Source organism: Panthera tigris, chromosome B1, assembly GCF_018350195.1.
Source record: "Panthera tigris isolate Pti1 chromosome B1, P.tigris_Pti1_mat1.1, whole genome shotgun sequence".
Lineage (NCBI taxonomy): Eukaryota > Metazoa > Chordata > Mammalia > Carnivora > Felidae > Panthera > Panthera tigris.
In genome coordinates, this window is record NC_056663.1 from 131,622,770 (window position 1) to 131,638,294 (window position 15,525).

Sequence of the window (15,525 nt, forward strand, 5' to 3'; positions counted from 1 at the left end):
AGCATAATACACTGTAGTTCCATTCACATTGTTGCAAATGGCAAGATTTCATTCTTTTTGATTGCTGAGTAATACTCCAGTGTGTGTGTGTGTGTGTGTGTGTGTGTGTGTGTGTGTACACACAACATCTTTATCCATTCATCTGTCGATGGACATCTGGGCTTTTACCATACTTTGGCTATTATCAATAGCACTGCTATAAACACTGGGGTGCATGTGCCATTTCAAAACAGCACACCTGTATCCTTTGGATAAATACCTAGTAATGCAATTGCTGGGTCCTAGGGTAGTTCTGTTTTTCATTTTTTGAGGAACCTCTGTACTCTTTTCCAGAGTGGCTGCACCAGTTTGCATTCCCACCAGCAGTGCAAAAGAGATCCTCTTTCTCCGTATCCTTGCCACCATCTGTTGTTGCCTGCGTTGTTAATATTAGCCATTCTTACAGGTGTGAGGTGGTCTCTCAATGTGGCTTGGATTTGTATTTCCCTGATGATGAGTGATGTTGAGCATTTTTTCATGCTTCTGTTAGCCATCTGGATGTCTTCTTTGGAAAAGTGTTTATTCACATCTTTTGCCCATTTCTTCACTGGATTATTTGTTTTATGGGTGTTGAGTTTGATAAGTTCTTTACAGATTTTGGATACTAACCCTTTACTTGATATGTCCTTTGCAAATATCTTCTCCCATTCCATCAGTTGCCTTTTAGTTTTACTGATTGTTTCCTTTGCTGTGCAGAAGCTTTTTATTTTGATGAGGTCCCAACAGTTCATTTTTGCTTTTGTTTCCCTTGCCTCTAGAGAAGTGTTGAGTAAGAAGTTGCTGCGGCTGAGGTCAAAGAGGTTTTTGCCTACTTTCTCCTCTAGGATTTTGATGGCCTCCCGTCTTACGTTTAGGTCTTTCATCCATTTTGAGTTTATTTTTGTGGATGGCGTAAGAAAGTGGTCTAGGTTCTGGGACGCCTGGTTAAGTGTCCGACTTCGGCTCAGGTCATGGTCTCGCAGTTTGTGAGTTCGAGCCCCACTTCAGGCTCTGTGCTAAGAGCTCAGTGTCTGAAGCCTGCTTCAGATTCTGTGTCTGTTCCTCTCTCTGCCCCTCCCATGCTCATGCTCTGTCTGTCTCTGTCTCTCAATATAAACATTTAAAAAAAAAAGTGGTCCAGGTTCATTTTTCTGTATGTTGTTGTCCAGTTTTCCAAACACCATTTGCTGAAAAGACTGTCTTCTTTCCGTTGAATATTCTGTTCTGCTTTGTCAAAGATTAGTTGGCCATATGTTTGTGGGTCCATTTCTGGCTTCTCCTGTTCCATTGATCTAAGTGTCTGTTTTTTGTGCCAGTTCCATACTGTCTTGATGATTACAGCTTTGTAATACATCTTGAAGTCTGGAATTGTGATGCCTCCAGTTCTGGTTTTCTTTTCAGGATTGCTTTGGCTATTGGGGTCTTTTCTGGTTCCGTACAAATTTTAGGATTTTTTTTTTCTGGCTTTGTAAAGAATGCTGGTGTTATTTTGATAGAAATTGCATTGAATATGTAGATTGCTTTGGGTAATATCGACATTTTAACATTATTTGTTCTTCCTATCCATGAGCATGGAATATTTTTCCATTTGTGTGTGTGTGTGTCTTCTTCAGTTTCTTTCATGAGCTTTCTATAGTTTTCAGTGTATAGATTTTTCACCTCTTTGGTTACCTTTAGTCCTAAGTATTTTATGGGTTTTGGTGCAGTTAAGATGTTTCACAGAAAGAACAAAACATAAAATAAAAAGGGAGAAATCAATCATTTCATTCAGTAAACAATACTGAGTACCCTTGTGCAGCAAGAACCACATAGGGCCATGTGGAGCATAGAAAAATCATGACTTTTGGTCTTTGTCCTCAGTGAGTTCATGGTCTAGTTGGGGAAAATCACATAAAAGGAAAGAGAATAGCAAGATACAGGGAAGTGTAATTTAGCTCAACTAGGAAATATGAGATGAAGAGTCTAATGAAGGCCCTGAGACTGAGGGGGGCACCAGGCGGGGGTAGCAGGGAGACTTCAGTCAGGGGTCACACCTGGCTAGTTAGTTCTCAAGGAAAGATGTTACATAAACTTTCAAGGCAGAGGGGAAAGCCCAAGAAAAAGTCAAAGGTGGGAAGATGTTAGTGAACTCACTGAATGCACAGACAGTGGAACCAGTGGGCAGAAGCAGAAGTTTACCATTCAAAGAGAAAATCAGACAGGTAGTTTGGGCCTGTGAATAAGTAGTTTGTGGAGAAGTTGGAATTGTCCTCCAGTGGCCTCAGTAGCAACAAAAATAGCAAGAAGAAGTACATCTCAGGAATAACTGAACAAAGGGATGGGGAGGTGAGAGAATAAGTCATTAAGTCTGTGCTAGGGAAACCTTAGGGTTCCCACCAAGAGACATTCTTACACCACAAGGCCACAGAGCTTAGTGGTTCAGAGCCTTGGCTTTGGACCAACCTGTTGGGTTCTCACACTCACCAACTGTCTGAATATAGGTCAGCTACTAAATGCATCAAGCCTCTTTTTCCTCAGTTTTGAAATGTGGAAAAATAAGTACCTACCTCAAAACATTGCTATTAGGATAAAGGGAAGTTACAGATATGAAGTGGTCAGTACAATGCCTGGGATAGAATAAGCATACAATAAATGCTGTTAGTATTATCATCAGCGGTCATTGCTATTGGTATTATTTCTAAAATGGTATTAGAGAAATACACATTATCCTAATTCCATAGGTCTTAGATAAATAAAGATAGGAATGTGAGATTAAAGGTTTGATTAGGAACCAACTAGTGATATGTGTATTATTATTATTTTTTTTAATGGGAAACTAGGCTTTTATAAATAAAAACATTGGTTTAGGAAGCCTGGCTTTGCCATTAACATGTGTGACCCACACTATGCATAATGACTTCATGGCAAATAAAGTATTTATCTTTTAAAAAGATATTTAAGTATAAATCCACCTATTAGTAATACTTACAGAGGAATTTTCTCTTTTCCTCCAAAGTTAATTTGTGGAAAGCTTTCCAAAACATCAGTATAGTAGGGTGTGATTTGTGGTATCCTTGACCATATTGTGAATTCTTGAGAAAAAAGAGGGAGAAAAGTGGTTTTTAGAAGGAATATACACAAGTTGTTTGGAAGAACTGGGGGCACTTTTCGTTATCACCAACCTTTTCAAACTGTTTCCAGTCATAATCAGTATTTCCAACCACTGCTGTCATTAGTTCTTCGGGCTGGAAAATTGTAAGCATCTCCTTGTCACAGACTTTATAAAATCCTCTCTGAAATTCCTCATAAACTGCCTTTACAGAGGTGTTGAAAATGTAATCAACACATACGGAAACATATTCTTTCCTTGAGGGAAGCAGAAAAGAAAAAGCTGATAACATACTTTACCATTGACTAAATATTCTCTACTTTGCCCTTTTTACCATTTCTACTGAGAAAGAAAAAATAAATTGTTTCTATATAGCATACAACCCTGTAGACAGAGAGAAGTAAAAACATCTGGTCAGCTGGAGGAAGGAACCTCAGAGAATGTAGCAAAAGGACTAAGACTTTGTTTTGCTTTCATTTTCTTCCAAAATCCTTTAAAAACTCTAATCTGAATATGTAATTCTCTGGGATGCCTGGGTGGCTCTGGGATGCCTGGTATTCTCAGGGACACCTGAGACTTCAGCTCAGGTCGTCCATTGGTTCCAGCCTAGCATTGGGCTCTGTGCTGACAGCTCAGAGCCTGGAGCTTGCTTCGGATTCTGTGTCACCCTCTCTCTGCCCCTCCCCTGCTCATGCTCTGTCTCTCTCTCTCTCTCTCTCTCTCTCTCTCTCTCAAAAAATAAAAACATTAAAAAAAATGAATATGTAATTCTCCTGCTTAAAATCTTTCAAAGGCTTTCTTTCCATTGCCCTTAGGGCAAATTCCAAACTTCCCTGATCTCACTCTTGGCTGACACCGCTGGCCTCTTCCCATTTGCATTAGAAGCTTTGGCCAAACTGACCTTCAGTTCTGTGGTCTCCCTGTCTCTCTTGTAGTTAGGCCACAGCATGCAGTGCTCCCTCTTTACATGGTAACTTCTCCATGTAACTGCTCCATCCAGAGTTACATATAAACATGACTTTCTCAGGATTGGTCCTCTGTTCCCTTCTCCCTCCTCTGTCACAACACGTTACTGTGTGTAAATTATTTCTGCGAAGTCTGGCTTTCTCACACCATGATGAATTTCCTGATGGCAGGGTTGCTACTTGGAGGTATTTCCACCAGATATCCACCGGAAACATGACAGTCTCCCACCCTTTGAGCAGTGTTGTGAACTGTCCTAAGTGGACTGTCCTGTCTAAACCAATCCCCATCAGCTCTCCCCTGAAACCAGTGCTGGTAAGTGGTTAACAGCCAGCTCCCTAAAGAGAAGAAAATGAAAGGGAATCCTCATTTGCAGCATTTGCCAGTTCTGGTGTAATATTCCCACCATGGCTGATTTCATGCTACTGATATTTTAATAATAAACTCTCAACATTTTTGAAAATTGAACAGTCGGCTCTCACAAGCAGATACCAGCTGGCTCCAGCATAAAACTACTGTAAATCTCTTAACTAACTTTCATCACAGTGCTCATCCTTATCTGACATTATATTACATAATAATTTATTTGTATATTGTCTCTGTCCCAGTGAAACTTAAGTTCCAGGTTTTGTCTTTTTCACAGCTGTATCTCTGGTACCTAGAATAAAATCTGGTACAGAGTAAGGACTCAAAAATAATTGTTAAGTTGATAACTAGTGAAAGTGCTGCAAAGGAAATATTTAATCCTGACTCCTTTTTCCCCTTCTCTTACCCTGTAACTTTTTTTTTTTTTAAGTAGACTTCACACCCAGCAGAGTCCACCAATTTTTCTCAGAGAATAGGAGCTAAAATGATCATCTGAAAAGCTAAAATACATTTATACATTATAGTGAGGAGTGCCTGGGTAGCTCGGTTGGGCGTCTGACTTCGACACAGGTCATAATCTCATGGCCTGTGAGTTCAGCCCCATGTCAGGCTCTGTGCTGACAGCTCAGAGCCTGGAGCCTGCTTTGGATTCTGCATCTCCCTTTTTCTGCCCTCCCCCCAGGCCCCCCTCAAAAATAAATATTTTTTTTTATTAAAAAAAATTTTTTTAACGTTTATTTATTATTTTTTTTGAGACAGAGAGATACAGAGCGTGAACAGGGGAGGGTCAGAGAGAGAGGGAGACACAGAATCCGAAACAGGCTCCAGGCTCTGAGCTGTCGGCACAGAGCCCGATGTGGGGCTCGAACTCAGACCGCGAGATCACAACCTGAGCCAGAATCAGATGCTCAACCGACTGAGCCACCCAGGCGCCCCTCAAAAATAAATATTTAAAAAAATTTTAAATTGGCCCGCCTGGGTGGTTCACTCAGTTAAGCATCCGACTCCAGCTCAGGTCGTGATCTTGCGTCTCTGTGAGTTCAGGCCCTATGTCGTCTGGCTCTGTGCTGACACCTCAGAGCCTGGAACCTGCTTCCAATTCTCTGTTTCCCTTTCTCTCTGCCCCTCCCCATTCACGCTCTGTCTCTCTCCCTCTCTCAAAAATAAATAATAATTTATTTTTATTTTTTAAATTATAGTGATACAAACATTTTATATGTATTCTGTGTCTCAAAACTTACTTGTTGGTTTGGTCCACAGGTACAGAGATCCCATTTGGAATTAAATCCACATCATTTTTGTCCCAGTGTATCTGTAAGCAAAATGTACTCAGGTACCAAACATGAAAAAAAGTCTGAATAATCAACTGCAGGGGCCATGGGCAGGTTGCCCCATGATGGGCCACATTGGCATGAAGGTTATTTCTGAGTTAAAAGCAATAAAAAACCTACAGAAGCGCACACACACAGACACAAAACCAAAAATTTAAACCCCCCCAGCAGATTCAGGAAAAGCTCTTTACCTCCCCCTCAACTGTCTAAAAATAATTTAGATAGAGGACCTGCACCCTTTTCCTTAGGTCAGAATGACATATATACCTCATTTTACCTGCCTTTGGAATTTCCATGTTTGTATGGCTTCCCTGTATGTACAAGATTAAATTTGACATTCTCCTGTTAATCTGTCTCATGTCAATTTGATTCTTAGTCCAAGTAGAAGGACTTCTAAAGGCAGAATAAATTCTTTCTCCCAAATACAACCACAATACCATTATACCAGTACATTCTTCCCTATAAAATGTTAAATAACTGGGAGCTAAATAATTATTTGTGTAGTAGCCTTTTAAATACGTATAAAAATTAAAAAAACCTACCCTAGTATATGTTGTATATTGTCTTACGCATTTAATTATTTACATTGTTCTCATCGATTGCATAATTGCTGTATTTTCACTTATTTGAGAGGATATAAACCTAAGGTATCAAAGGAGGAACAGGTGGGAGGAAAGTCTTACAGTACAGAAGTAAAATACCCTTCTGCCCAGAGGGGCAGGGCAGAAAATAAAAGCAAAAACAAAGGATTCTCCTATTTAAGGTAATATAGTAAAAATTCTTCTAAAAAACAGATTCAAGCTAAACTATAATCTGGTTTGCATTGGTACTCACAGAAAAATATATGTAAAGCTCTTCTCCAATGTCATCAGCTTCATTATTTAGAATTTCTTGCAAATTCCTAATGAAAATTTTCATTTAAAAAGTTATTTTTAATTTTATTTTGTTTTTAAAGTTACATTTACTAATCTTATAAAATTTCAAAAGTAATGTTTAATGGAAAAAATCTTTGACAATATAGAAGTGTATAAAATGCCAGGTAAATGTCCTCTCTTTATCTTCCCACTTCCTCTTCCTAGATTTAACCTCTTTTTACAGTTTGATTGGTTGGGTCACTGCTAACACATAGACACTGCTGTGTCTTGATGGAAATTATAGAAAGGAGCCCCTTCCTGTAGACCAGTGTTTCTCAATCTGGGGTGATTTCGGACATAGAGGACATTTGGCAAAATCTGGAAACCTCTTTGGCTGTTACAGTTAGCAAACGGGTTGCCACTGGCACCTAATGGGTAGCAACCCTATAAGCTGTTAAACATCTTTAATGCTCAGATCAGCCTCCACAATAAAGATTTATCTAGCCCAAAATGTCAGTGTTACCAAGGTTGAGAAACTGTTCTGGATGGCCAGGGCAGTGTAAATCTGGGCAGTTTCTTTTTCCACTAATAGTACATGAGAAGAGAATCCTTTTCCCCAATCTGTTGCCAACTCAATATTTTATGAAAAACTTTTTAACATTTGTCGATCTAGAAGCAGAAAAAGGATCTCATTTTCATTTATAGTTCTTCAATTACTAATAAGGTTGAACATATTTTCATTTTTTATTAGCCATATATATATACACACACACACACACACACACACACATGCATACACACACACATACATACACTCAGCCATACATATTTATGTATGATGACACACATATACACATATATATTTATATATCAGCGATACTACTCCTTTGTCATATATGTTGCCAGTATTTTCCTTACAGGATTTAGTTTGCTTTTTAACTTAGAACAAGTATTTTTCAATTCTCAAAAAATAAAGTTGATGACACACTGATTTATTTAAATAAATATGACTATGATTTATTAAAATACATATAGCATGCATTATTCTTATTAAGAATATTGTGTTCTGTTTCCATCTAGATAAATTCAAGAGACTAGGCCAGAGCTCTAGGTTGATAATTAGAACATTTGGCTTTTCTTTATTTTTGAACATGTACTTTATTATAAGTCATGCTCAAATTCAAATTCATCAAAAGAGCATACATTTATTGCAATTAAAGACCTTTTCTCTGTGTGTATGTGTGTGATTAGCATCATTTATTCCTGAACAACTGAAACTTACTAATTACAGTCCTGGAAAAACATTTACTTACTTTCCGAGAAGAGGACTGAGTTCTATTAAATCTTGCAATGATGCCTTTTGGTCCAGAAGTTTCTTAAAGAGAGCCAGTGGGAAAGGAAGGTTGGCAACATTTAAATTGTACAGGGAGAGTCCACACAGCATCCCAAAGAGAAAATATCTCTTCTTCTCAAATTTAGGCTGGAAAAGGAAAAGAAAAAAAAGCAACCATAATATATTAGAAATAATCAATAATCCAAAAGGATAATTAGATGAATAAAAAATGGTTTCAGTTCCCTTTTCTAAAAGTCCCAAATTAGAAACAAAATGGGCTTCAGGAAAATAAAGTTTGAAGTTTTACACAGGCTTTAATACAATTTAAATTTCTTCCATAAGTTAACATACAAATTGATAGTTCAGGTAAATAAACGAATTCACTTACTGTTACTGAAAGCATATGGGGGTATAAAAAAAATTTGCTCAGATAGCCTTATAAACCAAGGTTTTCATTATTTACTTTCATAGTCTTTGCCTTCAAATTCATGTAGAAAAACAACTCTGCAGAAGGAAGAGCACACTTTCTCTGCACTTTCATTGTGCATTAGGCATGTCATATAAGCGTGTCCCCTTGGACGATACTGCCCTCAGCCTAGGCATGCTGACAAGGACAAGCATATGGGTCAGGGAAGGTGACTGATTCTGTCGACCGTGAAGGTGGGTGGAAAGAAGAGTCCTGATGAAACTGGATTCACTCTTCTCTCCACACTTGGTAGTCGGAGATGAGGGAAAACACTGGCCACATCTTGGTAGGCCATCACTACCATACAGCCGAGAGACCACTAGCCTGAACACTCTAAATACATTTGTAACATTTAGCCTCACAATTACTGTAAGTAAATAGGGCATGTAGATTGAGGCTATGAGGTAAGTGGCCCAAAGCCATTCACCTGCTAACATCAAGGCTGGCACTGGAATAGAAATCTTAGAATTTATATAAAATTCTAGGAATTCAAACTACCCCACAGTGACGGAAATCAGATGAGTAGTTGGGGTTGCATGGGCATGAGGCAGGGGAATGGGGAGAACGAAGCGGGGGAAGAATGGCATTAGAAAAGGGTATTAAGAAATTTTGGGGGATGATGAATATGTTCATTATTTTGACTGTGGTAATAGTTTCATGGCATATGCATACATATATCAAAACTTATCAAATCAGACACCGGATGTATCATAGTCCATTGAATCTCAACTATACTTCATAAAAGCTGTTTAAAAATTTAACGTGCATAGAATCACCTGGGGATCTTATAAAATACATGCTCTGATCTGGGGTGGGGCCTGAAGTTCTAATAGCTCCAAGAGATGCTAGAGCTGCTGCTCTGGATCATGAGTAACAAGGCTGTTTATATGATCGAGTTTTACATTATCATGTATGGTTTTGTGTTGTGGTATATGGTATACTTTTTCTGTTCTGTAAAACTGTAAGAAAATAAATAAGAGACTCACGCTGACAGGAAACCACATGTAGGAACCCTCTTCAGGATATATGAACATTCCATATTCTGTCTTGGTCATCTCTTCAAATATACAGTGGAAGAACTCAGATTTTACCCCTTCTCCCACAGAACAAATTTCTTTAATAAATTCAATCTGAGGAAAGAGAACACACTCCCGGGCTCAGTTTTAAAATACAATGCCTTGATCTTTCTGGAAAAGTTTCAAACCTCCTGCAGCCATCAGAATTCCTAGAAACCCACACCCCTTCGATCCCACACCTCACTCAATTTCCTGCTGAGCAAGCGGATGCCGCAAACCTATTTATTGTCAGATTATTGTATGCGTGTGAATCCTTTACACTGTCATATGAACTAAGTAAAGGAGGATTCTAGCCAGACTTAGTATTCACCAATTATGCTGACCAGATTCTTGAACAAGATTTTGATATGCTTCAGGTCCCTGGAACACTAAATTCCCTGATTCTTCTCCCTTAATGTCTACCTTCATCTCATCATTCAGACTTTATAGCTCTGGCTCTAGTCAACAGCTATTTGGTTTCTCCTGCCTCTCCCCTCATTAGAAACTCTGATAAATTGGGGCGCCTGAATGGATCAGTCCATTAAGCGTCTGACTCTTGATCTCAGCTCAGGTCATGATCTCACATTTGTGAGATCAAGCCCCATGCTGGGCTCAGCACTGACAGCATAGAACCTGCTTAGGATTCTCGCTCTCCCTCTTTCTCTGCTCCTCCATTTCTCTCTCTCTCTCTCTCTCTCTCTCTCTCTCTCTCTCAAAATAAATAAATAAACTTAAAAGAAAAGAAAACAAAACAAAAATTTCTGATAAATTGCCCTCCCAGTCCTTCTGGATTTAGCAGCTTTGAAAGAACCATCAGACCTAACTGTCCATAGCCCTCCTGTAGGAAGTCACTATGAACTGTCCTTTTCTTTTTCTTTCTTTTTTTTCCCCCAGTTCTATTATTTATTTAATTTTATTTTTAAGTAATCTGTACACCCAACGTGGAACTCAAACTTACAACCCTGAGATCAAGAGTCACATGCTCTACCAACTAAGCCAGCTAGGCACCCCTTATTTATTTTTTAAGATGTTTTCTCTCTTTTTAAGTTTATTTATTTATTTTGAGAGAGAGCAAGTGGAGGAGGAGCAGAGAGAGAGAAAGGAGGAGAGAGAAAATCCCAAGCAGGCCTCTCACTGTCAGTGCAGAGCCTGATGTGGGGCTCAAACGCACACACCACGAAATCATGACCTGAGCCGAAATCAAGAGTCAGACGCTTAACCAACTGAGCCACTCAAGCGCCCCTATTTTTTAAGATATTTTCAAGTTAAACACTTTGACACTGAACATGTATGGTAGCTTAACCTACCCAAGTATGAGATGTAAGAAGCCAAAACTGTTCTAGCTTTATTAAAAGAAAAGTTGTGCTGCAGAAATTGTCCTTTTCTAAAGTTGGGGCTCTGTGGCTAAGTACTATCCCAGTTTTCCTCCTACCTACCTTTCTAACTACTTTTCCACTTCTTCCCTGGCTAATTTCTTTTTATCGTTATAATATAAGCTTCACTAAGCATTCACTTTCTCCTTCCTTTGCCTGGAAGATCTTATCTCTGCCACTTTGATGAACCGACTCCTTGGCCACAGACCATCATCTCATCTCCAACGGCCCACATTGTGTTCCATCTGGATATCCCAACAATAAATTAAGCTTACTTCCAATTTGCTAATTTCTACTCGCTGAACACTGGCAAGTCTGCCTTCACTGTGGTCAGGACCCACTCACAAGTGGCCTCAACAACCTTGCCTTGTTAGGAGTCTGTATTTTGATTGGCTCTGTCTTGAAGCTCAGCTTCCTACCTCTTTGTCATCTCCTGTGGGCAGAATAATTTTCTATTGATTTCCTCATAATCAAAATTTAAAAGAAAGTAGATACAGAGGGAGATACACAACTAGAAAGTCTGGCCTATAAAAGAGCTTCTTTGTTTTCCATTTAGTCCCACGGTGGAAAATATCCCTCTCCTGTCTGAGTGCTACCCTCCAGGTTCTGGCTTTCCCTCTGAGAGCCTAAGTTATCCTCTCATACCAGGAAAATCTCCCTTCTGTACAGAGTCCAGCTTTTATTTAAAAAGTTACTCATTCTATGTCCTCAATAGGGCAAATGATCTGAGCTCCAACACAGTAAAAACCCTACAGGTACCCAAAAAGATGAAGTGAAAGATGATTAGAATTAGAACCAATACAGTAGAAACTCTGTGACTAAAACCAGAGCCGGGGCCACCTGGGTGGCCCACTCAGTTAAGCCTCCAACTCTTGATTTCAGCTCAAGTCATGATCTCACGGTTTATGAGTTTGAGCCCCGTGTCAGGTTCAAACTGTCAGTGCAGAGCCTGCTTGGGATTCTCTTTCTCTCCCTCTCTCTCTGTCCCCCACCCCCCTCAAAATAAATAAATAAACCTTGAGGCACCTGGGTGTCTCAGTTGGTTAAACTTCTGACTTCAGCTCAGGTCATGATCTCTTGGTCTGTGAGTTCAAGCCCCACGTCGGGCTCTGTGCTGACAGCTCAGAGTGTGGAGCTGCTTCAGATCCTATGTCTCCCTCTGTCTCTGCCCCTTCCCTGCTCATGCTCTGTCTCTTCGCTGTTCAAAATTGAATAAATATTTAAAAAATTTTTTTAAATAAATAAATAAACCTTAAAAATAAAATAAAACTAGAGCCAAAAAGTAGGAAAAGTATCTATTCTACCAGCTGCTTGTCGATGGCATTAATAGCCCAAATTCTGTACCCCTCCTCGATCCATATCTGTTGCATGTAACTCTGCAGTTTCTCCCATTAAAGAAGCTGAGTATATTTCATCGCCCTTGACTTGGGTTCAGCCATGTAACTTGCTTTGACTAAAGCAACTTTAGTTGTGTTATTAGGCTTGCTAACTTGTACCTCTGGCACTGAAGTGAGAAGAATACTATGCTTGCTGGTCCCAGGAAGATGAAAAGCACAGGAAGCAGATCCAAACTGTCCCAGCCAAGCTTAATCTAGCCTAGATCATCCAATACCTAGCCAACTCCCAAATATGTAAACAAGTGCAGACAAAAATCAGTAAAGCCACCCAAATGAATTCGATCTAAATCAGCAGATCCTTAGTTGAATTTCAGACCTCTATAATAAGTTATTGTTATTTTAAGTAATTAAGCTTTGGGATGGTTCACTATGCAGCAATTTTGTAGTCATAGGTAATGAATAGTTAACACCTAATCCCAATATTCAATTAAACATCCCATAGCTTTTCTCTAAAGGGTAAGCAATTTTTTTTCTAATTTTTAATTAAGGGATCTCTGTGCCTGGTGTGGTGCTCAGTCTTACAACTCCAAGATGAAGAGTTTCATGCTGTACGGACTGAGCCAGCCAGGCACCCCAGATTGTGGAAAACCATACAGCTGATAACTATAGTTGCAAAGGCAGGCTCCTCCTTTACTACATTATATAAATGTTCCCCTTTCACATTAATAAAAATGTCCAATGAGACTTTTACTGTACCACTAATAATTTACAGAGGTCAGTGTCTTCAACTTGGCTTAACTGAAGCAGAGCATCTTCAACTAGATGACTTCGTCTGACTCTAAGTGTAAATGTAGGTTGTCCATCCTTTGTTGGCAGATTCACTTGCCCCCAATCCAGGTATTCTTTCTGTTTTAAGCCCTAAAAAAAGAAATATTTTAGGAATCTCATAGGAACACTAGGAAGTGTTTAATATTTCAAATAAACATAGTCTGCATAGCATATACTTATGCCTACTACTGCTGTATATACTCATACTGTAATTATTTAAGAAAAAAGGGCATCATAATCTACACTACATTGTGAAAAACAAAGAGATCACAGGATCTGTGAAACCATGGCATCTAGGAATTATATACAAGGAATTAGTCACCATGGAGGTACAGCTAAATAATTACAAGCTATCTCATTTGTAGTAAACATGATCCTTTTTTAAAAAACATTTTTAAAAAGTTTTTTAATGTTTATTTTTGAGAGAGAGAGAGAGAAAATGCAAGTGGGGGAGGGGCGGAGAGAGGGAGACACAGAATCTGAAGCAGGCTCCAGGCTCCAACCTGTCAACACAGAGCCCGATGTGGGGCTTGAACCCACAAACTGTGAGATCATGATCTGAGCCAAAGTCGGACGCTGAACCCACTGAGCCACCCAGGCGCCCCTGGCAACATTTAATAATTAAAGAAAAAGGATTAAGCATCATTCCACTTTCCTGTGTGAATGTAGCCAAGTGACCCTGGTTGATGAGGAAAAGTTCTTTACAGAATTTAGTCAATAACTTTGGAAGTAATGATAAGATTAGAAATAATGCCATTGTGCAAACTTCAACCAAAACAATGGATAGAATTATTAAATAAAATGTTGACGCGGGGGTGGGGTGCCTGGGTGGCTCAGTCAGTTAAATGTCCAACTCATGATTTTGGCTCGGGTCATGATCTCCGGGTCATGGATCAAGCCCCATGTCAGGCTCCACCAAGCCCCATGTCAGGCTCCACATTGAGTATCAGGCTGCTTAATATATTCTCTCTCTCTCTCTCTCTCTCTCTTCCCCTCTGCCTCTCTCACCTGCTTTTGTGCTCTCTCTCTCTCAAAAAAAAAAAAAATAAAATAAATAAATAAATAAATAAATATGATAGATAAATAAATAAATAAATAAATAAAGCATTAATGGGAAGCATTAAAATGGAAGAATCATGTGGTCACCACCTGAACCCACTGAAGAATCTCAGCATGAATAAGAGTGAAACAACCAGAAAGGATGCACTGAAGTATGGAGAGGTGAAAGAAAATTGGGCCTGGGATTTGCTTTAAAATACTTCAGCTAAAATAGTGACAACTAAAAAACAAGTCAGAAATGGGGAAGTGCAGCAAAATGTTGATGACTTCTGAAATTTTGTGATAGGGCTCACTACACCATTATCTCTATTTTGTATATGTTAGTAATTTTACATAATAAAAAAAAGTAGAGCATACATACCATTATTTTTAAATAGGACTCAGCTTGTAATAATTTAATTTTGGATGGCAAATTAAAAATAAATGGAAAATCACTGAAAATAACGGGACTGAGGTTTTCCGCAGGTATCTAAAAAATAGAAAGAGATAATAATAGTTTTAATAATTAAAAGGGGGAAAAACTTTTTCCCTTTACCTCATCACTGTAAATTGTTTTGCTCTATACTTTTTGGAATCTGTTTTTAAGAATTCAAATTATCTAGAAAAAATTTCTAAGAAAATGTATTTCTAAAAAAAATGATCATCTAATTTAGCAATTTAGCATTGCAGTGAAGAAATTTTCAAATCTTGAGTTATCAAAGAGATACCTACATAGCTATTAATATGTCCTCCTATTAAAGAATGAACATTTTCAGAAGGAAAAATATTACTCTTACTAGGTTGTTATCCCTAAGGAACAGTCTTCTTCTGTCTTCATGAAAGTTCAGCAAATAGGAGAGTTCGTTTATGTTGAAAGTATCTTCTGGTAGTCGACACCTAGCTTTATTTACCTTAAAGAAAACATGACTTGTTAGTTTTATTTTCTATCAATAAGTGATTATATATATATTACATATATATTATATATATATTACATATATTACATATATATATAATATATATCATATATATTACATATATATAATATATATCATATACATAAATATAATATGGCTATTATATGATTAGAGCTCTATAAACCCAATGCATTTGTCAATGATGAAACAGAGTTCTATAAAACTTCCATTTTTTGATATATAATTTACCTAATTTTCATAAATACTGTAAAAGATAACATGTTGGCAGTGGAGATTAGTAAAACAATTCTTAGGGTACAGGTTTACTAGAAACAATTTCTAGATCTTGAGAATAAATCACCATAAAGGGGTGCCTGGGTGGCTCGGTTGGTTGAACATCCAACTTTGGCTCAGGCCATGATCTCACAGTTCATGAGTTTGAGCCTCATATTGGGCTCTCTGCTGTCAGCCCAGGGCCCACTTCATAACCTCTGTCTCCCTTTCTCTCTGCCCCTTACCCACTCGTTCTCTCTCTCTCTCTCAAAAATAAACAAACAT

General features: G+C 38.4%; 1 protein-coding gene across 3 annotated transcripts in view; it reads right to left on the bottom strand.

Moving 5' to 3' along the window:
* HERC6 (HECT and RLD domain containing E3 ubiquitin protein ligase family member 6) overlaps nucleotides 1-15,525 on the bottom strand; it is a 62,360-nt gene that overhangs the window by 915 nt on the left and 45,920 nt on the right. For 2 of the 3 annotated variants that reach the window (XM_007074813.3, XM_042984204.1), the window contains exons 14-22: nucleotides 14,848-14,961; nucleotides 14,433-14,540; nucleotides 12,941-13,102; nucleotides 9,406-9,549; nucleotides 7,934-8,100; nucleotides 6,601-6,667; nucleotides 5,677-5,747; nucleotides 3,180-3,363; nucleotides 2,987-3,089 (exon numbers count right to left, since the gene is read on the bottom strand). In XM_007074813.3, coding sequence (XP_007074875.2) covers nucleotides 2,987-3,089; nucleotides 3,180-3,363; nucleotides 5,677-5,747; nucleotides 6,601-6,667; nucleotides 7,934-8,100; nucleotides 9,406-9,549; nucleotides 12,941-13,102; nucleotides 14,433-14,540; nucleotides 14,848-14,961 — 1,120 coding nt within the window. The remainder of the gene's footprint in view (nucleotides 1-2,986; nucleotides 3,090-3,179; nucleotides 3,364-5,676; nucleotides 5,748-6,600; nucleotides 6,668-7,933; nucleotides 8,101-9,405; nucleotides 9,550-12,940; nucleotides 13,103-14,432; nucleotides 14,541-14,847; nucleotides 14,962-15,525) is intronic. The other variant, XM_042984205.1, reaches the window with a different exon arrangement.